Source organism: Parambassis ranga, chromosome 3 (assembly GCF_900634625.1).
Source record: "Parambassis ranga chromosome 3, fParRan2.1, whole genome shotgun sequence".
Lineage (NCBI taxonomy): Eukaryota > Metazoa > Chordata > Actinopteri > Ambassidae > Parambassis > Parambassis ranga.
The window spans coordinates 7,563,241-7,588,808 of NC_041024.1; the positions used below are offsets into that span (position 1 = coordinate 7,563,241).

Genomic DNA, 25,568 nt, shown 5'->3' on the forward strand with positions numbered 1-25,568 from the left:
TTTTATAAGTTTATCCTTGGGGATTTTGACACAGTTTTGGAAATATCTGCTGTAGAAATGTCTGCCTTTCTCTAATAGAAGTTGCTTTGTGCTGTTCAGAACACCAAAACATAAAATATAAAACTCTATGTCAACCTGAATACAGAAGTGGTGTCTTTATTAGTTTGTGTTTCTGTAGGTGTTTAATTTTGCTTGTTGAGCTACGTTCTGTAATGCTGTGCTAACATATGATAATGCAAACAGGAGGTATTGCCATCTTCATTTTGCATGCAACTAATAAACATTATTAATGTTACATTATTAACCAGAATATCAGAAATATGTAATTATGAGCAGGTGCTAGATACCAGTTTAGTCAAAATGATGACAGCACATGCTTATGGTAACGAGAACAGATTATGTCTTTGTCTTTTTTAACTTGCCAGAAATCTGATTCAATGTCAGAGAGCATTTGAAATCTGATATCTCTCTCTCTCGCTCACTCTATGTGTGTGTGTGTGTGTGATCAGTCCTTGTCTAACCAGTCTGACAGGGGGAAGAAAAACATGATAACACGCATCAGTTTTTCTGTGGCCTCCTCCTGTGTGTTGAGTTTTATGCTGTCTCAGTCTGTGAAAAGCTGCTTATTTGTTAGGCTACAAGAACATAAATAAGAAAATTGAAAAATAAAAAAAGACAAATAACATTTCTGTTAATTGTCAAATGTCTAATCCGAATATGTGGCTACAGAGCTTGAGGCGAACATGTCTGGTTTTGTATTAATTGAGCAAAAATGTTTTTTTTTGAAGAAGAAGATGGACAGTAATTGTTTCCATGGGCCTGTGTGCTGTGTTAAGAAAGTCTGAGGAAATGGTTTCATTCGAGGAACGTCTCTGCTGAATGTAACAAGCTAAAACACGTCAGGTGGGCGTAACAAAAATGTTACCGGGACAGCTGAGCGCCTGTGATTGGTGGAAAGCACTATCAGTTATACAGAAGCGGCGGGCGCACCCTGCGGTCGCATCCCTGCCAGGTTTCTCCTGCGTTTCGATGCAAATGTGGACCGGGCGTCTCCTCTTTACCTTTTAATTTGAGCAAAAACGAACAAACAAAAAAGAGTTTCTGAAGTTTAGTTCGAGAAGATAAAAAGTCTTCGCCATGGAGGGGAGGATTCTGGCCTTCATTCTCCTCTGTCTAGGTGAGTTAAGGAAGAACATTTGCTTCTTTTCTTTGCGTCTCAACGAGCTGCCACACCTGTTTGTTTGCGCACCATTACAATCACCTGCAGGCCCAAAGGCCTGTTCACGCAGCTCGTCCCTGTTGTTGGTTTGTTGCACACAAATTACAATTTAAGAAATTTGAGTTCACCAACACGGAAAACCGAATAAACAACCAGAAGAAATGTTTTAACTGCTGTTTTATTAGGCTGTATCATATTTATATATGACTCAATCAGTGAAGCTGTAACAAACCCTCTAGTGCTGTGTGTGTGTGTGGTAGAGTAACTTTTACAGATTACAGATTTATTTTTGTTTTGAAACCTTTTGACAGTGCCACATGTTGGAGCCATCACTGTTGAGATTCCTAAACCTAAACCGTATGAGAGTGCCAGAGGGGGCAACGTTACACTGCCCTGTACATTTATACCCAGTAAACCAAATCCAGCCACGGTCACTATTTCATGGTCGGTAAGAGGATTGGAACCTGAATCTGAGGAGGTATCTATCTACACTATGTAATGTGCAGATCTCAGAATATAGATGAGAAAATAAGTAATGAACATCTTGTTTTCCAACAGGACCAGTTCCTCACCTACTATTATCCTGACGCGTCTATCGACACCACATCAACCTACGGAGGACGAGTGGCCGTGGATGTAGATGTACCAAAGGGAAAGGCAAACCTGATGATAAGCGCTCTCACACTAAATGAAAACAAGATTTTTAAATGTGCTGTCCAGATCCGAGGTGATGTTAATGGAAAGACATCTGACACGACACGTTTGGTGGTTCTAGGTAAGGTTGTTGTTGTTTTCGAAGACATAGTCTGATTCTGAGGATTTGAAAAATGTTTTGGATCACATGTTGTCATCTAGCTGAGGTTAAAGCTCAGCCGTTGTCCAGGAATTAATGCACCACCCAAAGACGCTCTATACAATGTCTTCAAGTTCTCAAAACAAAAGTGTCAAAGGAAAAACATTAACCCTGTTTATATTAACCCTCCTTTTCTAGTGGCTCCATCTACACCCATCTGTAATATCCAGGGTACAGCAGAATACGGCCAGAATATAAACCTGACCTGTAAGTCTGAGGAAGGTTCCCCGTCACCCACTTATAAGTGGGAGAGCCGTGATGTGCAGAACATGCCTCGTGTTCCAGATCCCAAAACAACTGACAGTAAGTAGCCTATTACCTGACACATGGAATAAAAACAGTAAGTCAGGCAAAACTCTACAGAATGTCAATGTGTGATTTTTGCAGCCGACTCTGTTGTAAACACATTTTTTTAATTGATGGATGACCAAAAATAGGAATTGAGACCCCACTAACCAAAAAAGCTAATGTAAATGTGTTGCTTCATGAGCCCTAGTATGAGAAAACGGTGACATACTGTGTATATAACTGACTCTTTCAGAAGACGGCATCCTGTCACTATATAACATCTCCAAAGACACATCAGGATACTTTATCTGCACTTCAGCCAACAAGATCCGCTCAGCAACCTGCAACATCACCCTCTCAGTCATGCCGCGTAAGAAAAGCCTTCTGTTTTTTCCAGTTTGCATGTTCAGCATCTTTCTCTTGTTCACTTTTCTTGTTCTCTTCTGGTTCCGCAGCCTCCATGAACGTTGCTTCCACTGCAGGAATCATTGCTGGAGTTGTCATCGCGCTGATCATTCTCTTCATAGTCATCTACTGCTGCTGCTGCCGGAAGAAGAAAAATGAGGAGGAATATGCCATGGGGTGAGCTTTTTTACAACATTTTTGCAACACTCGCCAGAAACGACAAAGACAAAAGACATTTAAATACAAATGTCCCTTTTAAGTGTTACATCCTCTTCCTATTTCTGTATTTGCAGTATTTTCCTGATGTGATGTTTTATTTCCTCTTTTTGTTTTGGCATAGATCAGATTAAAAGCGATGCTAAAGTTCAGCATCAAAAAAGCAAGAATATCGCTTTCTCAGCTTTTGTGTTTTGATCATAAACAGCATCAGTAAAAGAACAATAGACGTCTATAGATTCACTTTGACTTTTCCACTTTACAGAGTCCATGAGGAGTTCCATGACAAAGAACCAGAGAAAACTAGTGGGGGTCAGCGTTCTAATGGGGCCGCTGGAGATCGCAGTGACCAGCACGAGGTGAAGAGTGAACGTGACCACGACAACCGAAGGGGTTATGACGATCCTCACAGTGATTACGACGACCGACGCAGTGATTATGACGACCGCCGCAGAGACCACGATGGCCGCCGCAGAGACCATGATGACCAACGCAGAGACTACGATGACCGTCGCAGTGATTACGACGACCGACGCAGCGACTACAGCGACCGACGCAGCGACTATGACGACCGACGCAGCGACTACAATGACCGCCGTGACAGGTATGATGACCGCCGTGACCGCTATGATGATGACCGCCGCCATGATCGTGATGAGGATAGACCACCAGTGCCAGCCAATAAGCCACCAAGAAGAGACTAAGATGATCCAGTCTGCATCTTCATCTTTTGTTCACAACATCTAGTCTCACTTTCATAGTGCGTCCTGATTGTGCAGACAACAAAACCAGCAGACCTGGTGATGATATGACACCTGTATTTGGAGGAACAGCGGGAGGATTGAGGATTATTTCTTTATTATGTTAACATACAGGTGTGATGGTGAGGAGGCAGACAGGAAGGATCAGTGTGGCTAAGGGTGGGGAAGTCTAAAAAGTGCCCACAAAGCGTCTCTGATCTGTTTGTATCAGGGCATGGGTGGGGTTGGTTACCATTACATCCCTGATGGCATTTTTTTCTAAATATAGAATACAATATATCGTTTTCATTTTAAAATAATATATTTGTCCTCTCTATAACCCATCTGCCAGGTCAGTTAATAGGTTCAGGCTTAAGAATCTGCCCTCACCATCTTAGAATGTAAAATAATAGATCCAAATCTTTGTTGTACAGGAAGAGAAACATGAAACCAACTGTCCTGTCTTGTTTTTTTAAACATTTTATTACATTAATGGACTTTTTGCTGATTCTGTAACTTGCTTTACGGAGATACATGTATTTTATACAAGACAGATCTTATTCTTCTATATGTAAATATACTGTAAATGTGCTGTTTTACTGTTCAGTCTGGTTTCGTAACATTCTGATGTGACTCATTGTTCAACAGTGACGCTGAGACCAAACAGTTATTCAGAAATTCACTGGAATTTAGGCTTTGAACTTACAGGACAGACCCTGTGCTTGATCTACTTGTGGTTGTTGGGTATAACTAAATATTTTCAATGTTATGTTTTCTTTACTTGATTTAGACTGCCTATTTTCATGGACCAGTTTTAACTTTGTCATCTTTGTCATTTTACTTTTTAATTTACATTATTAATTCAAACTAGAATAGAATAAAATAGAAATAAAAATTTAAATATCACCAAGGATGTCTCATGGTTTCTTTTAAATATTGACAATAAAAATGTCTTAAATGTGTGATTATATTTAACATTCTTGCTGTGCCAGCTTCATGTTTACAAAGAGTGTGAATACAAAAGCTGTGCTGTTGACTGCGTTGAATTAAGATTATTGTGAAACATACTAAAGGTGATGAAAGGAATCATGTCTGTAGTCAGACACTAGATGGCACCATACCCTCCCAAAAAACTCACTTCACTTAGTTCTTTCCATCATCATCAACATAGCAGCAATTGTGATCGCGTTATTATTTCTGTTTTTAGGTGGAAAGGCTCTTTATAGCTACTTTTATCTATGATTCTGATCTCACCCTCCTGCGTCCCTTCTCTATCGATGGTAGACACACAGGCTGGTGCGGGTCGCCCTGCTGCGTAAAGTTACACATACCCAATATGGCGTCACCTCAAAATAACATTCTGAATTTAAAAAAAAATCTTGTAATAAGATAAAACAAGCAGTGAAGCTGATTTGCTGATGTAACTCCCTTAGCCCTCTTCAAAACTAAAGTGTTTCAATGTGAAGTTGTTTAAACATTATTTAGTATTAAAAATAGTCAATGTTGAAATTTTAAATAAAAGCATATCATTAGGACTGTCACTAAAACAATTGTCTTCCGCAAAATAGTAAACAACGCGACATGTCATGGCATTTCAGACTTTTATTTTTTAAGGCATTGCCGGAAGTAGTGAGCTTTATTTTGATAAGCTTGACGCTGGTACCGTTATGAACTAGTTAACTGTCTGCTGCTGGAGCCTGAGGCAGCGTCCAGGGATGAGATGCAGGAGAAGACAAGTCGAAGTCCATCAGAAAACAGGCGTGAACTTCACCTGTATACCTCGGGAAATGATTTTTGAACCGACGTGGTGTATTTTGATACTTTGTCTGGCAGGTAAGAGAAGTTTAGCGGAGAGAAACGATGTGATTCACTTGCGCTGCTGTAACAGGTTGTTAGAGTTTGGAGTAACGGTTAACGCTTTGGCTAACTAAGCTAACCTGTCTGTGTGTGTGTGTGTGTGGTTACAACTTATCCTGCTTGTTTTTTAACTTTTTTTTCGTTTCCCTGATTTTAACGGCTTGTTTGTCCTGTATGCTAGCTGTGCTGCAGTCGACTGTTGGATTTAGTCATGTGTAAAATATCCGACCCGAAGCTGTGGGGGTCGTGGATTAGGATGCCTAACGAAAAAAAAGAACATATTATACATTACAAACACCTTTAAAATGAGAAAACTGGGTCCCGATCTAAACCGTAGAACATTAAACTTCCATGATATCTTCTCTTTCAGATCAAAGTGTACTAGATGCAGTAAAACAAATATACAGAATTTAATAATGATAGTTTTGGGTTGCGTTTTAGCGTTTAATCAAATTGTTTGTATACATACGGGTACCATTAAAAGACAAATCAGTGCAACTTAAACTGATTTTATTTATCATGTGAAAGCAGAACATGCACTGCTCTTCTTTTCATTGTCTCCTCTGGAGGTGGTTCCCCTGAAAACTAATAAATCCAGGATCGGCCCACAGCCTGGGATCCCAGGAAGACCAACCTTATAGCTTTTTTTTTTTAGTTAGTTCCAGTTCTCAGAAGTCAGTACCCCCTCAGGAATTTAAGTTAAGTTGAAACCATGCTGTTTCTTCCCACAACCACAGATTTTACTGTAAAACTAAAGCTAGAAGAAAAAGAATCTTAAACCTGGAGGAGAATGTTTGTGAATTGTATGATCTACAGTTTGTTTATAAAAACTTGCATTACTGTACCAGTATTCTACAGACTAAAACATCCATTTTCAATAATTTAAAACCAAATAAAGGAGCATTCTGTCAAGCTGGAACCATCTGCTTGATAATTTAGGAGGAATTGGTTGTTATCAATTTTGCTAAACTGTTAATCATACTAACCTGAAAGCACTAGTTAGTGACAGAGTTTGCTGAAAAGCTGTGTGTAGTCATTGTGAAACATCAGATTGCTATAATTTGCTGGTATTTTGGATTACGTCATTTGTTTTACAACAAGCCTGGGTGTTCAGTGAGGTTTATTATTAGAAAACAACAGTCTCTCCCGGTCTTAATTAAGTGTGACCCTCCCTCTCATTTCTCGCTCCCGGCTCCCCCCGGCTCCCCGGTGCAGTTCAGCTTCACCTCCCAATGCTTGACCTGACACAGCAGCATGTACAGATGTCTGAGGGTGTGTGCATGTTTTTTTCACATGGTCATCTCTCTTGTGTGTGTTGATCTTGAACCGCCAAGCTCAAACTCCTGGTCATCATGTGACCCGGCTCCTGCAGCTTCAGAAGCTCCAAAACAATGTCAGGTCAACTCAGCTCACAGTGGGACTCTACAGTCTTGTTTATCTTGCCAAAGTGCACGATTCAGATTATTCCAGTTAAGAGTGAACCAAAACTACCCTTCATTGTCAAACTTGTTCAGTGATTTAACTTGCTATGCTCTAGTGTAGTAAGTACATGTGATTTTCTAGATATTTTAAGCTGAGCAAAAAGTAATGTCATGGCTTCAGCATTTTATTCTTTCTGTGTATATGTGCTGTGGTGCTCCTTAAATCTCTCTGATTCCACATTCCCAGTTATTACTGTTACATGCCAAATGTATGAATTTGTCCAAGTTTGGCAAAATCTCACACTGTGACCAAAAGAAACATTAATGCAGATAACATAGAGCTACTGACACTGGATTGTTTTAAAGATTGTCAGATTTGTTTTGGCCAAATATTGAACATGTAATCACTGAAAATGAATGGAAATCACAGCTTACATGATAAATTAGGGCTGTGTATTTGCAAGAATCTGGCGATACAATACATATCACGATGCACATTTCACGATACAATACGACATATCCCGATACTGTAACAAAGACATATTAGAGATATTGTGATTGTGTGTGTGTATGTATACACACCTTGTGTATCTTGTTGTCGGTGTCAGACATGTTCAGTGTCAACAACATCGCGTGGTGGCTTAAGCAGAGCTGCTTAAAGAGACAGTGTGCAACACGAAAGTAAGACACTGAAATTAATGTTTGCTCATAAATAATTAATAAAAAAATCAATTTGGCCACAACTTAAATCAATTCCAGTATCCCCAAATAAAATCTTGCGATATTTCACAGAATCGATTTTTCTTTTTTTACACCCCTATGATAAATGTATAATGATTATCAGATTGATCATTTTTTTAACTGATCCCTCATTGTGTCCTCTCACAGGTCTCCTTCCCTCATCTTGCTCAGGCGTTCATGTGTTTGTGAGAGATGAGAAGAGGTATGCCGTGCTGTTCCAGTCAGTGGTTCTACCATGTCAGTACACCAGCGTGTCCACGCAGACAGCGGTGGTGCAGTGGGTCTACAAGTCGTACTGCCGTGACCGCACACGGGATTCATTCAGTTTCCATGACAGCCTAAGTGGAAGCTTGGGCGGAGGCGGGCTAACGACTGGAACTGGAGGAGTCAATGTAGGCTATGAGTCAGGGATGACTGCGAACTACCTCGACTGCTCTGACAACAGCCGGACTGTCCGAACTGTGGCTTCCATCTCTGGGTCCTCTGTCACACTGTCAGAGTACTATAAGAACAGAGACATCTCCATTATCAACAGTAAGACATCTGTAGTTCTACTTAAACTTTGTGTCATGATGTTCATGCTAGATATTATCTTTACCATTTTTAGACCAGAGCAGGCATGTAGCCAGACCAATAGACCTCATCAGATCAGATAAAAGGTTCAATTTGACTGACCACCTGGTTATAGTTGGAAAATTCTGCTGGAGACTGACAGAAGACAAAACAATCATGTAAAAAAGTGTTTATATCAATCCTGTGTCCAAGGTTTCTCTATTATATTGCCATCATGTTGTGCAAGGATCATTTAAGGGACACTACTGTCGTGCGTGCATGTGTGCGTGTACTCGTGCATGCATGCGTGTTGAGTACAGAGAGGCAGTCTTGTTTGCTGGCCTCAGATTTATGGAGCTCTAACTCTAGCTGAAGAATTGCGCTTCTCTTCACTAGCAGACAAAAGAAATGGTTTTCATGCTGTCTTCTCATTCATCCTGACCTCTCAATCTTTTCCTCTGATGTACTTCAATGTCCTGCTTTTATTTTTTCCCTCTCTAGTTCTCTCCACATCCCACCATCCACATGCTCAGTTCTGTCAGTTTAAGGCTTTCTTTGATTCCTTTTTTCTTTTCTGTCCCCCTCCACCTACTGGCCTCTCTAGTAGTGTTGTAAATGGGCAAAAAGTGAAAGCTGTGACTTTGTTGCCTTTGGAGACGCCCAGTCATCCATACCCATGTAATCCTATTCAGGTTCACAGGGAGTTTGGAGTCTGTCCCAGCATGCACCAGGCAGGGGGTGTTCTGTTAATCACATGGTTAACACAGTCAATATGCATACAGGTCAGAGGATTTGCAGCTCTTTGTAGCTTTACATACAAATATACATGTATGCATGTATATGTTGCAGAGTGAATAAATCTCACTTTGTTCAAGTAGATGGTGATCACAGCATGTTTCTCTATCCCTTTCCTTGGCTAACAGGAAAAGGAAGTGAATTATACAGCCCATTTCCTGGCTGCTGTTCAGCATGTCAGACCCTCTTGCTGTGGAGTCCATGGCACAGCATTGTCATGTGTGTTTGACTCTTCAGCCTACTGAGTCTGAATTGTTTCCATTCACATAAAATAGCAGCTGTAATGGCATTTAACATTATGCATTCTAACGCAGGCTGTGTGTTGCCCTCCGTTGTTCATGTACTTATAAGTTTTTGTGTGTTGTTTAATCTTCCACACTGTGGATTTTGGTGAAGAACATGGTGTGTAACTTCCTGGCTAACAGCAATCCCTGATCTCAACCCTGTCCAAAAAATCTGTGAGGAATTGGAACGCAGACTATGAGCCAGGACTTACTGCCCAGTGTCAGCTCACTAAAGGATAATTTACTGGATGAATGGAAACAAATCCCTGCAGCCAGGGATTGTTGAGGAGTGTCTTTTCAGACAGATTGCCAGATGTCATGTTTGTGGTTTTCAAAAGACATCATTGGGCAATGGTTGTAAGACTTTGTCAATCAGACATTACAAATCATTTCATTAGAGGTGGTGGAACAGGTCTGTTAAATGTCTTTTAATGCCCAGCACCCCTTAAACAGTGGGGGTTACAGGATTTACTCTCTCTCCCTTTTCTTTCATGCAGAGGCCGACCTGCGAATAGGAGAGGTCCAGTGGGGAGACAGCGGTGTATACATCTGCAAAGTTGTTATATCAGATGATCTCGAAGGACAGAATGAAGCCTCAGTGGAACTACTGGTTCTTGGTAAGCAGCTACCACTTTCTCAATGTGCCAGTTCAAAAGGATTTGAGTTTTTGAATTAGGAAATTAAGCTCTAAGAGTTCAGTCACACTCATGCTGGTCTCTATGAACAGCTTACACGTGTCTAACTGACATTCTTTAAAGCTCGAACAATTTGTCATTGTTGAACTGACCTGCAAATGTATCTTTGAGACATTTTTGCTGCATTTTGTACCACATGAGGCCTGTGTTATAAAAATCCGGCCGTATTTTTTCTAGCAATCCTTTACTCTTTACTGTTACATAAAAAGACCTGCAATCAGATCTACTCAAAGCCAATGGCACAATACAGACTCATTAATAAGCTGATTTACAACAGCAGCAGGCATCTATAGCATTTATTTATACTGTATGTTACTATATACAACAGGACAGAGTGATTGTCACATATTTATGTCTTTGACAAGAATAATATGCTTCTTATATCTGAGTTTCTTTTATGTTTATGCATCAGTAATTGGTTTTTTACAGTGAGTTTGATTGTCTGTTGAACTACAGGTGTTACCGTGGTAACTGCTGAGAGGCTATGTGGCTCTTGGTGCTGCCCGAAAACACTCTGGGGTTGAACTTTTGTTTGGCTGGCACTCAGAAACGAATGTGTATGCACAAAAAGACACAAAAACGCATACACACAGGTACTGCACAATAAGCCTTTACAGTTAGAAAGGACCTGATCCATTTCTGGTAAAGGTTAATTACAGAGTTGCCATGATATGTTGCAGATAATGCGACGATGATTTCTGCTACAGGCACATGAAGAATTAATATTTAAGTGTTTAACCTGGCACGGGGGACCCTAAATGCTGTATTTCCTGGTCTTGGCATAGCTAATATGGCATGTGAGGCACTTGTGTTTCCATAACAACAGTTGGGGCCACAGCAAATGGCTTAGGGGGCCCTTTGTCTTTTTAGCAAATGGCTTCGCAGAAAAGAAGACAGGGAAGATTTAATGATGTGGAGGAGGGACGGCAGAGCACAGTGATTCAATACGTGGAAGGTGATGCCATGTCAGATACTCGACTGATAGAAAGAAGGGTTCGGTGGTTGATTAGTGTCTACAAGCTGCACATGCATTTTAGTGGAAACATAATATGTGATCAGACCTATGTGAATGTCTCCAATTTCTTTTAATTGATAGGCTCATCTAACCTTTAGGTATTGAAGGAGCACACATGGCAATGTACAAACATCACTCACCTGGATCACCATAGGGTAAAACAAGGAATCCCAACATTTGAAAGTAAATCTTGAATGAATCACCAGTCTGCAGGCAAACTCAAGATTCCACTAGCGAGATACCTTCACTTGGTAGAGAGAGGCAGACAGACATAACAATCTGAGCTCTAAAAAGTTTAATTTTAGTACATCTTATGCTCCTTAATGTACCTAATAGGTTTCTCTTTGTTTTCAAATCCAGCACAGAACTTTTTTAGCCTTCCAGAAACATACTAAGTAAGGTATGTGCACTGTCAGCCAAAGTCAGGCCAAGATAGTCCATCTTGTGCTCTGTTTCTGCAGCCCTCCTTCTTCACGTACAGCACTCTTTTTCTTCTGTCAGCAGTAATCACACAATCAAAGGGTACCTATTCACATCACACTCATTTAACTATTGGTTTCTCATATTTCACTAAGCTTCAGTTTGTTCACAGGGACATGCTTCCCTTAAACCAGAAACAGTTACACACAGTTTTGTACCCCCATGTGACATACTGCTACCATGTTATCTACCGTGTTTATGTTTCATCAGACATCCGTCGACCTCCTTAAAACTGTCTTAAAAGAAAAATTAACAGGAGCAAGACATAATACTAGAAAGACACCAGAATGCATTTACATGTGTTCTAGTTTTTAGGCTTGGATAATGTTTCTCTTGTCTAGTAATGGTGAAACTGTAGTAATAACTCCTGCCCTGAAGTTACAGGATTTGAAATCATTTACTATATATATAACCGCCCAAACAGTGTAAAAGAATTTTAGGGGCTTTGTTTCCTGTCTCTGGAAGCGAGAAGTGTTTGCAGTTCTGCAACATAACATCACTCACAGCTCCTGTCTGCTTATCACAATATCTTCATGAGAATGATTCATGTTCCAGTTTGTCTTCTTACCAGACAGCTAACCTTTTATGATTTTAAAATCCAAAATCAGATGATCAACTTGTTAATCAGTTGCTCTGATATGAAGACGTTCTGGAACAAGACCAGAATGTCCTCTCATGCATGCCTCTGTTCTTCCTTCTCTGTGTTGTGCTCCGTTTTTCTTTCTTAATGCATGCTGCTGCAGCCATAACTTTCTTTAAATCAATCATTCCACTTTTCCCTCTCCTCTCCTGTGCTCTTTCTAGGTTTCTCAGGTGTGCCTGAAGATCTCCTGCCAGACTTTGATTTGAAGATTATGCCAGGTAGGGGCATAACCCTCTCTTCTGCTTTCTTTCAATACTACTGACCCTACTTACTGCTCCACTTCTACATCTACAACATGTCCAGTCCCTCTTGTTGCAAAGGCTGTCGATATGACTAACCTGTTCATAATATGACAGATGTTATTCAGCTGTCATGGGGTTTTGACAGAGTTGAGCATAGAGCTGTTTTTAACTCCACAGACTGACCCACACCCATCATAAGATGAGCGACTCTGGAAAACAGCTATTATAGTCATTATAGTTATTTACGGTTGTGGTTTAACATGTCATCCACATCATTAGAGTACAGTACAGTAATAAGGCAGTAACTGAGAGGGTGGGGTCTGTGTTTATGTCTCATCAAATTCCTCTAATACCTTTGTACTTTTGCTTTACTTTGAAAGAAGTGATGAATATGTGGATTTTGTGGAAGTGACTCCCGAAATGACTTACTATGATTCATGCAAGCTTTTCTCTGCTGTTGTAATTCGTAATTGTTGCCAATGATGACTTCCACAGTACTGTTTGTGTGTGTAGAGGAGGCTTTGTGTTTGAAAATGAGATCACATTATAGGCTATTTTATCGTAACAGCCAAATCTTCCGTATCTTACAGAGCAGCATAAAGTGTCCTTTTCCTTCCTGTAGCAAAAAAGAGGTTTCCTGCATGTGTGTTTGTGTTTGGTGTCTGTGTGTGTGAGAGAGAGAATGTTGTCCTTGGTTCCACATTGTTCATGATTTCCTTATCTGCCCTCTCCTTCCCTTTCCTTTGCTTTGTCCCATTAGACAGATATCCTAGAGTTCAACACTGCACTACGTGGGCATTGTCATATTAAAGTTCAAGTAGTATAAAATATGCAGCTGTATGTTAATATTATAAAATAGTTAAAAGGCAGAAATACACAGCCACAATACAGGCACATATTTACTGCTGAACTCACTTTACATGAAGTCATGGATGACAATCAAGTTGGATTCTGGGTAAAGTGGGAAATGTTGATGGAATGAAGAGTACTGATTTTGACACATTCTTTTACCATCCAGTATGTGGCTCAGTGTCATTGAAGTGCACTGTTAACTAAGTGAAATGTTGGTTTTGTGCTGTGTGTTTTTACAGAATGGGTGTTTGTGGTGGCAGTGGTTCTCGGCAGTGTATTGTTCCTGCTGTTAGTTGGGGTTTGCTGGTGTCAGTGTTGTCCTCACTCCTGCTGCTGCTATGTCAGCTGCTGGTGTTGTCCTGACACATGTTGCTGCCCCAGACACTGTGAGTATAAACACACTCTGCAAAGGTTTGTGCACAGAATGCGGACACTGTTCCAAATTAGATTGTGTGTTGTTTTTCAGTGTATGAGGCAGGTAAGGGTATAAAAACGGGCACCTCCACCCCGCAGACACCTGTATACCCTCCATATTTTGTCTCTGGTGTCCCAGCCATGGTCCCCATTGCTCCTCCCTCCCTTGTGGACAAGATGTCAACTGTCCCACCATCAGATGGCACCGTACTCACAGCAGGTGAGATCTTACTCTTTACTCTTTTTTTTTTGTAATATATCAGATCTTTATTGATTATGTATGAATTATATTATTGTTATAGTAAAATAGAACATATGCAAAAACACCAGTATGGTTGTCAAACAAATAAAAACACAGATGCTGATGAGTCAAGTGTGTATCTCCAGTGCCAATGCATGCTGTAGGTGTTCCCTACCGTGTGCCTTCATCTCAGGATCAGAATTCTCTCAGAGTCCTACAGTATGTAGAGAAACAACTGGCTCACTTCAACCCTGCCAGATCCATCAGCCACCAGTGTAAGCTTTGTAATCACACTCTGTGGCTTTGATGTTTCATTAAAGCATGCTGATGCTGTCTACAGTGTCTTTTTATTCTCTTTAGCTTCTCTTGGCATGCCTCTGTGTGCTCAAGCTTTCTGCCTCCTGAATTTCCTGACATAGTAGCAATTGTGCATGCCTAATGATAATAAGAGTATTTTTCACAAACTCTCACTTGCAGACCTTGACTTTCTCTGTCTGCAGTGTCTTGCTGTGGCTAGCTTTAATTATTTTATCACAGTTTTCATTGATTAATTATGTTATTTTGATCTGTCCAGCATGTAGCTTGTCTGAGCTGAGCTCCCTTCATGATGGGGAAAATAGTTTCCGTCAGACATACCGGAACGTCCAGAAAAAAGCTCTGCCAGCCATCCCTGATCAAGAGGCTCAGCCTGAACCACAACGCCGCCGTGACAACCGCAGCCCAGAGTCACAGTCTTACCACAAGAATCCTCCATCGCCCCAGCGTTATTGTGATGACCTGGACTCAGAACCCCGGGGATGCCAGGATGAACCTCTTCCTCCACGTCGATACAGCGATGACCCTCCATCGTCTTCTCAGTCACGCAGGGGTGGCCGGAATCAACGGCAACAGAACCAGAATGAAGACAACAGCCACAACAGGTTCACGTTGTTCACATTTCTGAATGCACAGATTCCATTTGCACAAATGCAAACTTAAACTATAATTGTGTTGTGTTTTTGCAGGTGGAACCCACGTTCAGAACATCTGCAGAGAAAGACGTATCATTCTGCAGGACGAACCGGCTCCCTGGATGAGCTGGAGGAGTTTGCTTCTTCCTACAGGCAGAGAGGTGGCAGAAGAACAGAGCAGAGGGAAGAAGAGCGAGGAGATTATGAAATGGAGCTTCTGGAATTCAGTCGGTTTCCTTCCTACCGTGATGCTCCCCCTCAGCATTATTACAGTAAAGAAAATGAGCATGGTGACAACAGCAACCATGATGATCGTCCCACACAAAACAAGAAAAACAGACACAACATAAGCCCCCTGTCCTCACCTAAAAAGAGGAGGGGCACTTTGGACAACGAGCGCAATGTCCCACCTCCTCCTGCTGTGGGTCCACCGTCAACTTCTTCTCGAGAAAAAGACTATGATCCCGCGTTCCTCAACAGCCTGCTTGAGCGTAAAGCTAAATTGCGCGGGGTCGGCCAAGGGAAGAGCGGGGCTCGGGGTGAGGAAGATTCAGACACACCCTCAAAGGGCAGTTCAAAAAAGAGTAGTGGGGAATCAAGTCGGCACTGCAGCTGCTCCCCTAGTAACAGGCCTGAGGCAGATTCCCTTTCCCCTTATTCTGACACAGAGAGAACCAGAACTGACAGGCCATCTCCACGGCCACACCCCTCTCATCCACCCACCCATTTCCTACCTGGTCGCCGAGAGGAACCCAGAGACAAGTCTCGGAAAGTGGTGAGTCATTTTTAGTTGTCATTAGGATGTTATTGATTTAGCTAGATTTTTTCCTTCTTTTTCTGGTCTCCATACTTAGAGTTATCATGTAATTTGAATAATGACATGATGATAATGTGCACTTTGCTCGGCTGACACAGAAGAGATTATTCCTGTAACCGGTTATTACTAAAAATAGAGAATGTTACACTTTAACATGGTTTGTGGAGCTATATTAAGTGTTGTTGTTGTACCTTTGACAGGTCAGGTTCAGATGCTACCACAATGAGTAATAGGTAGAATACTGTGTTCTACTCTCTGTAACAGTCATAACTAGTTGTGTCCTCACTGACACACCTGGGTCAAAATGGTATTCAGCATCGCAGACAAAATGTTGGCAGTCAGCTTGCTGGCCTCAAACAAATCTTGTGAAAAGATGAATACAATAATGTGAGCATATGTTGAAAAACAGTTTGCCCCAGGTTCTATTTCTTCTACAATAACCCGGTTTGGCTAATGTCTCACTGCTCCACATGATATGTATTAATATTTCTGTGTAAGCATCTTGTTCTTTCTTGAACACCTACAATATTTTGTCCTCACCAGAGTACTCTTCTCAGCCGTGATTCCCTCATCGTCTGATCGACTTAAAGCCACAGAGACTTAGAGCTTTGAGCAAGTAGCGTACAACCCTGAGACTCAACAGGTACTGTATGTTAGCTGATTAAAGATGATGGAAGTGACTTTGAATGTGGACTCTCAAAACAATGTGCAAAGGACTAGCAACCATGAGAAACAGCTAAATCAGTGAGAGATAACAGACTGGAGCTTTCTGACTATAATGTCACTGAGTGATGATGTCACACTGTGTCGTATATCTCAGCTGGACTAACCCATGTAAGCAGAGCGTACAACCTGGACTGTCCGTTCTAGCAGGCCGCTGTCAGTCTCCCACTTGTCCCTTTAGAAAAGGCTCTGAAGCAGAGACTTGTTTAACACTTCCAACACAATGAGTGCATTCATTTTCATTTGGTGAGGTATGTGAATTAAAAAACACAGTAGCAGAATAGACGGTGTATGGTGACGCCATTAGTGTAAAGGACGTACTGTAGTCACAGCAGAAAAACAAAACAAACACTGTTTTATCAGTACGATTTCAGTCTTATAAAAGCAGCTATGTCTGAAGGTTTAATGCAGTTTTGTAACCAACATTACTAAATGTTTATTGATTTATTGGCTGTATTAGGTCTCATTAATCAAACCTGATTTTAACAACATGGTGGACAAAATGTAACACTGTCTGAAAACTCCAAAATAACCAAGACTAGAAAAAAAGAGCATTCTAAACACATCACAAAGGGAGATACCCACACTGTGTACCCCTATAGTGCCACTTTTCAATATGGAGGGTAGTTTGACAGCCCAAATAATCTATTCCCAAACTATAAGGGTTCTGAAAATACCAGTTTTAGAATACCATTTAAAATTGAGACAGAGCACTAAACACTAACTAATGTATGGACTAACTGCCATTTGAGCCCTTACACATCACATCCTATCATAATTTCTCATTTTTTTAAATGTTTCTAATTTTTCTAGTCTGTATTTCAATGGAGCTTTTCATCATGTATTTAAACATGTTGGCACAAAATAACAGTGTTATCTGTGACACTTAAAATAAGTGTAAAATAAGTAAAATATGTTTTTTATAAGCATTGAAGATATTTTTCAGCCACCTGCCTTTTGAAAAAAATTTGAATTGCAGGATGATGTTTTTACATATGAAGTATTTTATGTGCATGGCGGGATGAGTGTAATCTGTAAATGATCATGTCTGTCTAAGCACTAAAGTATAATTGTGTGTTTGTTGTGATTACGCTAATACAGCCTTGTTGCTGTGCTGAGTCAACAGCTACTAAGCAATGTGTTTTCAAGAGCCATATATACATAATAATGTAAACACAGTAGACTGTTGCTTTGTAATTTTGTCCAGATAGGACACCGTACAGTATTTTTTTTCTTCCTGCCTCCCTGTCATAATGTTGTAATATTATAATTTCAGTGTTTCTTTTGTTGTTCGGTACTGACAACTGTGTGTGTAAGAGAGCGAGAGATGACTCTTTACTTTTCTGTAAAGGAGACAATGTGTGATTGAGTATGACTCATGTCTTTGTTCATTGTTGTAATCACAGACTGCCTGTCTTGACCACACAGCAGCTGTGTCAAAACTCACATATCGTTGTTGCCAGTTCAGCCACGGATAGCTGCCCTGTTTATCATCCACAGCAAAACTTTGTTACGACATTTGTCTCCACTTAATTACAAATTATTTCTTTACAAAATGTGTCAGAAAGCATGGCGGCAAATATTAAGACCAACTTTGTTACAACAAAAAACAAATAAACTCTGCAGAAAACAACATGCATAGGGTCTGACTTCATGTGAATTCTCCCACTGTGTGTGTTTGTGATGGGAGTGGATGTGGTTAAGGCAGGAACCAGCCACAGCTTGAGAATATGTCAGGAATGTTGTGTAACAACTAATCTTTACAGAAGCATCACTGGCAGAAATACTATATGACATCATAGACCCCCCACCCACAGACCATTTGTTTTTAATGTGCTCCACTTCAATTTGCTATTTAAGCTAAAGGTGCTACCTGGAAAAAAAAATATGGAATAAAAACCTCTGTGCACCACACACATGTCCCTAAGTAAATACACAGTAGTCAAGTTGTGCTGTCACTCTGCAGCACTAACCCTAACCTGCAGTTTTATATTATTTAATTCTATAAAAAAACGTGTCACAAATGCTACACAAATGTGTAGTTGGATTAAATCAAAGTAGTGTTGATAAGTTATGCCTGACACATTCATGACAATAATGGTGATCTCTGAATGAACATGTGGTGTTGTGTTTTTGAGAAGCACAGAATTCGGCCGTGGACAAGTAGACACAGAGAGTGGCTTTTGGCAGACGTTTCCAGGAAAATAGCTTTGAGGGGTTGCAGGTGCTGAGTGGGTGTGTTCAGAGGAAAAACAATATTTGAGGACTTGAGGGACTCTGAAAAAGCACTTCAGCCCAGCACACCAGAGTGGACCTATTCATGTGCAGATGAGTCCAGACATTAATGTGTTTATTATGTGTTCTTCTTCATGGGAATGAATGAACAGCTTTTCCTTTCACCAGGAGCACAGCTTAGAAAACTCAAAAGTGCCTTCTGTAATAGCAGCTTACACTGACATCTAGTGGTTGTTGTTAAGAGCTACATGTTTGATAGTAACAGCAGACAGAACAGTTTTATGTGCTATACAATCATAAAAACATACAAAAAATAATACCATAATAATCTGCAGAAACAGACACATGTTGCAATAATATTCTTTTGGAATTAAATGAAAGTTTTATGATGATTCAAAATTCTTTTTTTTTCACTTCTAAAAGGTAATTTGTGTTTCATTTCGTGTTGGTCTCTTGTCTTTAAACACACCGTCTGAACGTTTTTTTTCAAATTAAAACGCAGGCTAATGTTTTTTTCCTCAGGATAACTGCATCTTTGTTGTTAGTTACCTTTAACAATCATGTTACACTGTATAACTACAAGAAAAACGTTCAAATTAGCTTCAAACATGAATCTTTTGTTGTCCTTTTTTGTGAAATTCTACAGACATAGCTCATTGATGTCACTTTAACAACTGTTTCATCATACATGCATAGTTCCTGCCTGCAGTATTTGAGCTCCAGGTTTGCTGTTGCTCCACGTCACTGAGTTCAGATAGAGGCCAGAGTATGGTACTGATGATTTATCTTTTTATTTGTTCTGTATGAAAATACATTTATTAATAAGGCTACAATACCCTTTTATTTTTAGGGCCTCTGTATGTGTTTAAACCAGGTGAGAAAAGCCACAGAGACCTTACTGAAAAGCCAGTGTGGCACAGGAAGGCTGAAGGCTGAGCCCATGTTTTTCTTTGTGAGATTGTCTACAATAAAAAAAACTATGACTAGCACACTGTTGTTACTGTTGCATTTTTAGTTTTCCTCTCTATGAGCTCGATCAGAGTTTAATCCTGATGCTCATGGTATTATGACATAAAACTACAGTGTCTGCACTGCACCTGTGTTATCCCTGATAGTTTGTCAAACTAGCTTTCAGGGAATCTGTTCTACATTTATATTTGTGTTTCTGCTGCACTTAGTTTTATTATGTTGAGCCTGATGTTCTCACAGACTGATTTCAATAGAGATTCAATAAATAGAAGCAAAAGGGGTTTTTCAGTGCATTAAATATGAGTGTGTGAAATGAACTGTCATTGGTATTGATTCTGCATTTGCCAATATGCCTGATGACTGTTTTTAAACCTTTTATACTCAAGACTCTGAACTGTCCAGAAGACCAGAGGTCGGTCCATCCATCCATTCATCCATCATCTAAATGTTGTTTTAAAGATAGACACAGTGTGTGTGTGTGTGTGAGAGAGAGAGAGAGAGACAGACAGAGAGTGAGGGGGTTTCTGTCTACCTGCCTACGTCACAGGTCAGGATGAGCTCACCTGTTTCGGGGTGTGGCCTCTGAGCGCAGCCTCATTTAGATAAACTTCCACCAAACACTCAACACGAAGCGATGAATAGCTGTGTGTGGGTCCAGGTTTAAACGCAGGCTGGTTTGTCCTTTTTGTTCCGTTAATTCTTCTTTTTTGTTTTTAATATTTTTGCCACACCTTTGGTTTTGATTTTTTTGGCCCTTGGATTGCGGTTTGTCATCATGCGGTGTTTATCAGCCGCACTCCTGCTGCTGCTGTCGCTTCTTGAAGGTAGGCCTTGTTTTTTTTTCATTTTTGGCGTCGTGTTGTTTTAAACACTTCATAAAAAAAGGTTTTGAATCGAATATTTTTCGAAATTCCGACTGAAACGAACTCAAAGGAGGTATCGATCACATGACTGTTTGTTTATTTGAAACAAATGTGCATTTCTTGGTTTTTAAACTTGGAATGTCGTCGAAAACTGCTGTGATGAAGCAAACGAATGTTTGTTTTGCTCATGAGGGGATAGTGAATAAATTGCATTGTGATATTTTTATTCTGGGCTGCTTGACCGATACAGATTGAAGGTGGTTCAGATATCTATGCTACGTAACTTTAACCAACCATCTTATAGTTCTTCAGACATTTGTCATGAACTGGTTTCGTTCCATTTTCGGACTGTTTGCTCGGTAGTTTCACTGTAAGCCACTTCCTGTGCCTTTGTCTGTGTCACCTGTTTTTCTGGTTCTGCCACTTTGAAGCCAGCTCCTTGCTTGAATGGGAGAAGCCCTCACACATTCCTGCCACACTCCTGCCAGCACCTGTTTGTGTCCCAGGAGGTGGCTCTAATTTAATCCATATAAATAAACTCCTGTGTGTTGTTGTTGTTGTCTTCCTACAGTGTCAGTGTGTATTCAGGTGGTCGTTCCTGAGCAGGAGCGCAGCACAACCCTGTTCGCATCAGTGATCCTCCGCTGCGACTACTCCACCTCTGCAAACCTCCAGGATGTTCTGGTCACGTGGAAGTTCAAGTCCTTCTGCAAGGACCCCGTCCTGGAGTACTACTCCACTGGTAAGAAACACCACACACACACCTCTCACTGACTTCTGGCAGCATGTTTATATAAATTTAAACTTGTCAATTACAAACGAGTACCAACATGACTAGTAGGATCATCTTTCGTAATATCATTTTGACGCTTTTGATCATTAAACTTATCCACCTAACCTAAAGTCATTCAGTGCTTTAATGAAAGGGGTCACTCCTGGTTTTTACAGCATACCAGTCAACTCTGCAGCTGGGACAGGACCCAGCCAACGACTGTCCAGACCGCCAGCGGACGGTGCGGACTGTGATCCAGAAGAGAGGAGGCAACGAAGCCATCCTGGGAGTTGAATACCGGGAACGCAAGATCTCCATCCAAAACAGTGAGCTGAAACACACTTTGTCATCTTTGTTATGGATGTTATATTTTATCAACCATTTATTTTGTCAGTTGCACTGGATAAAATAAGTAATAATTTTAAATGTGTCTCTGTGTGTGAATTTTGGATTACAGATATTTTCTTTGGTCTTAAACTAAACATGCTATCGGTGCATGTTCTTTATATCAGTGTGTGACATTTTATTTATTATATACGTGTATATAGTCAGAACCTAACAGCTGACTTGATATTTGAGTTGGTGATGTGAAAGTCACTATAACCAGGTTCAGTAGAATCACAGTGCATTTGTAGCTCAGTCTCAGCAAAGAAATTGTTGTATTGTTTAAAATGAGTTGTCATTTTGCTGTGTGTTGTTAAAACTGTGTGTTTGTCTTTGCACAGAGGCTGACCTGGTGATCAGTGAGGTGATGTGGTGGGACAATGGGGTGTACTTTTGCACTGTTGATGCTGCTGGAGACACCACTGGAGACTCTGACAAAGAAATCAAACTCATTGTTTACCGTAAGAAACATTCAGTCACTCACGCTGCAGGTTGTCCTCACAATCCCTGGCAAAACCAGAGAAGAATAGCTTTAACCGGTGTCTCTGTCTTCCCTCAGACTGGTTAACGGTGTTGTTAATCATTCTCGGTGCCCTGCTCCTGATGATGCTCTTCTGTATCTGCTGCTGCCAGTGCTGCCCTCAGAAATGTTGCTGCTACGTTCGCTGTCCCTGCTGCCCGCAGCAATGCTGCTGTCCCGAAAAAGGTACAGTGCTTTATGAGGGAATTCATCCCCCTTTGGCAGTTTTTACTTTTGTGTGTCCTTACAACATAAAATTTACAAGAATTCTTTTTTTTAAATTATTTTAATTAAGCTACACAATACTCCAAATTGGTTGGGTTATAAAAAATGGAGCCCTAAACATTCCATGGTGCATACTTAGATCTCTTATTTCAAACTGAAAAAGGCACCAAACACAGGGCCACCAAAATCAGGCAAAGTGGGCATTAATCAGAAAGGCAATGAAGACATATAAGATGACCATGAAGGAGCTGGAAACAGCAGAGATGGGATGTGTGAGACTCCCCAACCTTAGCACTCATGTATCTTTCACAAAATGCAGTTAAAAAAAACATTTTAACAAGACCTTCCTGTAATGATCATGGTCTGTTGTCATGTTTTAGCGGTGTTGCAGCATCGTATGATGAAGGATGCTCAGAGGGCCATGGCCCCCTGGTTGGGAGGACAGCCGGTATACGCACCAATGTCCCATGCCTCCTCCCAGATGAACCCGCTGCTCTATGCAGGTACATACCTATAATACCTATATTTTCACACACTGGTTTGAGTTGTTCATCCACACATGTATTTACTGTTGTTTATTCTTACATCGCTACAGGATCTACATCAGGAAAGAGCATCCCTATGCAGCCAATGCCACTCCCACCTCCCCAGTCTTCAGCTTACAGTATGCCCCCTCCCAGTGTCCGTGGTAACCATACACCTGCCAACACCAATCAGATGCTTGATTACCTGGAGAGCCAGATGAGGGGGATGGATATGACCAGCCCTCTGCTACAGGTATGTTCTCAAATCTTTTGGCATGTGTATGTATGAACACACTACTGTTTACTTGGAGTAAAATAATTCTTTTGGTCTTCTAAGTTGTAGAAGAAGGAATAAACATAGTTTTGTTGTAGAGTTACAACAGTTCAACCTCTTGCATATAGTGTGGACCTGGGACCTGGGCTATCATGTGTGTTTGAATAACTTACTCATTTCTTCTTCTTCCTTATATCAGCCCCAGCCAGGTCCTCCTCCCCACATGCAACATATGCAACATATGCCACCTCCTGCACAGCACCATCCTGTTAACATCCCATTCTCCCCTGGCCCTCCCAGCATGATCTCTGCTTTGGAGGATGGCCCAGCAGATCGCCGTGTCATTACACTTCCGCCAATAAGGGAAATGAGCAGAAACGCACCGCCCGCACCCAGAACTCGTCCCCCCAGCTCCAGTGAGAGCAGCCGCAGCGGCTTTGGCCGTCATGATGACCGAGGAGCAGCAGGTGGGAGACGTTACCCCTCGCCTGCTAGATCCAGAGGGATTCCCCGAAGCTACAGTGAGGAGTCACTGGATGGACAGAGTCGCAGCAGGGGGAGAGGAGGCATGGACCGCCCCCGTTCTCGCTCCAGGGATGACTTGTTTGACAGCAGGTCCAGAAGAGACTACTCTCCACCAGCATCACGACACCCGAGAGGAGGGTCCTGGAGCTCTGATGATGAGGGCAGCAGCAGAAGAGGTGGAGGAGAAGGGAGAAGAGGAGGTGGAGGCTGGGTTGATAAACCTCCCGGCTACACTGAGTACGAACCCGGACAGAAACCAGGAGCAAGGAGGAATGAACGCTACTCTGTAAGACACACACTGCTTTAGCTGATTTAGACACACACTCGGAAGTGCACTTATAATACTGATTTCTAATGTAGTGAATCTAAAGTTAGTGTGTCTCTCTCAGGACAAGAGTTCTCGCAGTGGCACCAGTGTCGTCATCTGAACCCTCCATCTGTGAAATGCCCTGTGACCTCTGTCAGGGAGAACATGCACAACCTGGCTACTGGTAAAACCGACCATTCTATTTTTTAATTGGTTAAAAGCTCACACAAGGATTCATTAAACGTGAGACTGAACTATTCCGACAAAGTAAACAGGAGGTCAGACAAATATTTAAAATCAACAATGAAACCTGGTAGTTTGTTTTATTAGATAATGTTTTAAGAACCCAAGTCTTTACTGTGGCTGTTGAAGGGACTTTGGGGTAATGCTGCCCTCTGCTGGTGCATCAGTGTATAAATGAAAAATGTTATTGGATAATTGTTCTACCTGTGTCCTCTTTAACTGTTAAATTGACAGTCATGCAGTGAACTCTGATGGGATAAATCTTTAAAATATCCATGAAGTGCAGAGGGGACTCTCGGAGCACTAAATAAAATAAATTGATGTTACATAAGCCTAAAGCTTTTAAACCCACAGAAATATGAGAACAGATGCACTCTCATGTAGCTTTTATCACTTTTGTAAATATTCTGTTATTTTTACACCTCCTGAATGTCTTGAAGTGACTAAAGTGGATTTGTTTAAATGTTTTGAAGGATTAAGTGAGTGATTGTTTAGAAAATGCTAAAAAAAAACAGTTTTTGAAGGATTGAATTCATGCTTAGTGCTTATCAATAGCTGTAAACATAATGTGTGATGTGTGTTTTTAGACTGTTGGATATTTTTATTACAGTTATTAACACAATATGAAAATGTGTTTTTGGTGTACAGCTCTGTAAACTGGTTTCTTTTAAATATATTTGTCTGGATACACTCGATGTGGACATTTTTGATTCATGTGATGAAAATCAGGTTATGTTCTTAGGTTTTCTTTTTTGTTTATACACTGTACAGACATTTTTATGTTATAATAAACCTTTAGGTATAACAAAATGTTTGTTGCTGTTATATAGACAGTTGTGTCTGTGATGCATGACAAACTTCAATATTTGAAACAAAGGGAACATTTTAAGATGTGAAATTTGTTGTCTGTGTTTCATAAAGAGCTTCATTTGCTGTCTAAATACCTAAAGTTGTGGCTTCAGTTTGTCCACTGATGTACTTTGCATAGCAGTACCTCCATGTGTATTTCAAATGTTTTGTTGGTTTATAGTACACCTTTCACATAGCAGGCATTTTGGCAGTCACTGTAAAGGAAGCTCAGGTTTATTAATAAGGGCTGCATTCCTCTAAGGGAGGTTCTGCTTTTCTGCATTTATTTACTGTTACGACATACTAGGACATAAACTTAAGGCACCTGAGCTGTCATCAGTGCACTTGTGTTTTCCCGATGCTGACACATTAAAGTGTCAAAAAAGGGGAAAAACATGGTTAAAGTTTTAAAGTTAAAAGTGTATTTTTAATCAA

At 40.8% G+C, this 25,568-nt stretch overlaps 3 protein-coding genes across 5 annotated transcripts; all 3 read left to right on the top strand.

Moving 5' to 3' along the window:
* Positions 1-979: 979 nt before the first annotated feature.
* LOC114433939 (cell surface A33 antigen-like) lies at positions 980-4,627 on the top strand. The gene is made up of 7 exons (XM_028402763.1): positions 980-1,177; positions 1,531-1,697; positions 1,778-1,994; positions 2,211-2,375; positions 2,614-2,730; positions 2,816-2,942; positions 3,247-4,627. Exons 1-7 carry the CDS (start codon positions 1,138-1,140, stop codon positions 3,683-3,685), a joined length of 1,272 nt encoding a protein of 423 aa, XP_028258564.1. The 5' UTR covers positions 980-1,137; the 3' UTR covers positions 3,686-4,627.
* A 786-nt stretch (positions 4,628-5,413) lies between these two features.
* On the top strand, positions 5,414-18,087 carry LOC114433791 (immunoglobulin-like domain-containing receptor 2). 3 transcript variants are annotated; one of them, XM_028402497.1, is made up of 10 exons: positions 5,414-5,554; positions 7,888-8,274; positions 9,869-9,988; positions 12,366-12,422; positions 13,538-13,684; positions 13,765-13,932; positions 14,100-14,228; positions 14,528-14,873; positions 14,958-15,678; positions 16,264-18,087. In XM_028402497.1, the coding sequence occupies exons 1-10, from the start codon at positions 5,437-5,439 to the stop codon at positions 16,297-16,299; spliced, it is 2,229 nt and encodes a 742-aa protein (XP_028258298.1). In that variant the 5' UTR covers positions 5,414-5,436; the 3' UTR covers positions 16,300-18,087. The 3 variants fall into 3 exon arrangements, with proteins under 3 accessions (XP_028258298.1, XP_028258300.1, XP_028258299.1); XM_028402499.1 differs by lacking the exon at positions 14,100-14,228; XM_028402498.1 differs by lacking the exon at positions 12,366-12,422 and having other exon boundaries at positions 16,264-18,086.
* A 2,167-nt stretch (positions 18,088-20,254) lies between these two features.
* On the top strand, positions 20,255-24,972 carry ildr1a (immunoglobulin-like domain containing receptor 1a). Its single transcript, XM_028402762.1, has 9 exons — positions 20,255-20,471; positions 21,082-21,252; positions 21,459-21,608; positions 22,008-22,127; positions 22,226-22,372; positions 22,792-22,914; positions 23,007-23,188; positions 23,409-24,020; positions 24,124-24,972. The coding sequence occupies exons 1-9, from the start codon at positions 20,423-20,425 to the stop codon at positions 24,160-24,162; spliced, it is 1,593 nt and encodes a 530-aa protein (XP_028258563.1). The 5' UTR covers positions 20,255-20,422; the 3' UTR covers positions 24,163-24,972.
* Positions 24,973-25,568: the final 596 nt, after the last annotated feature.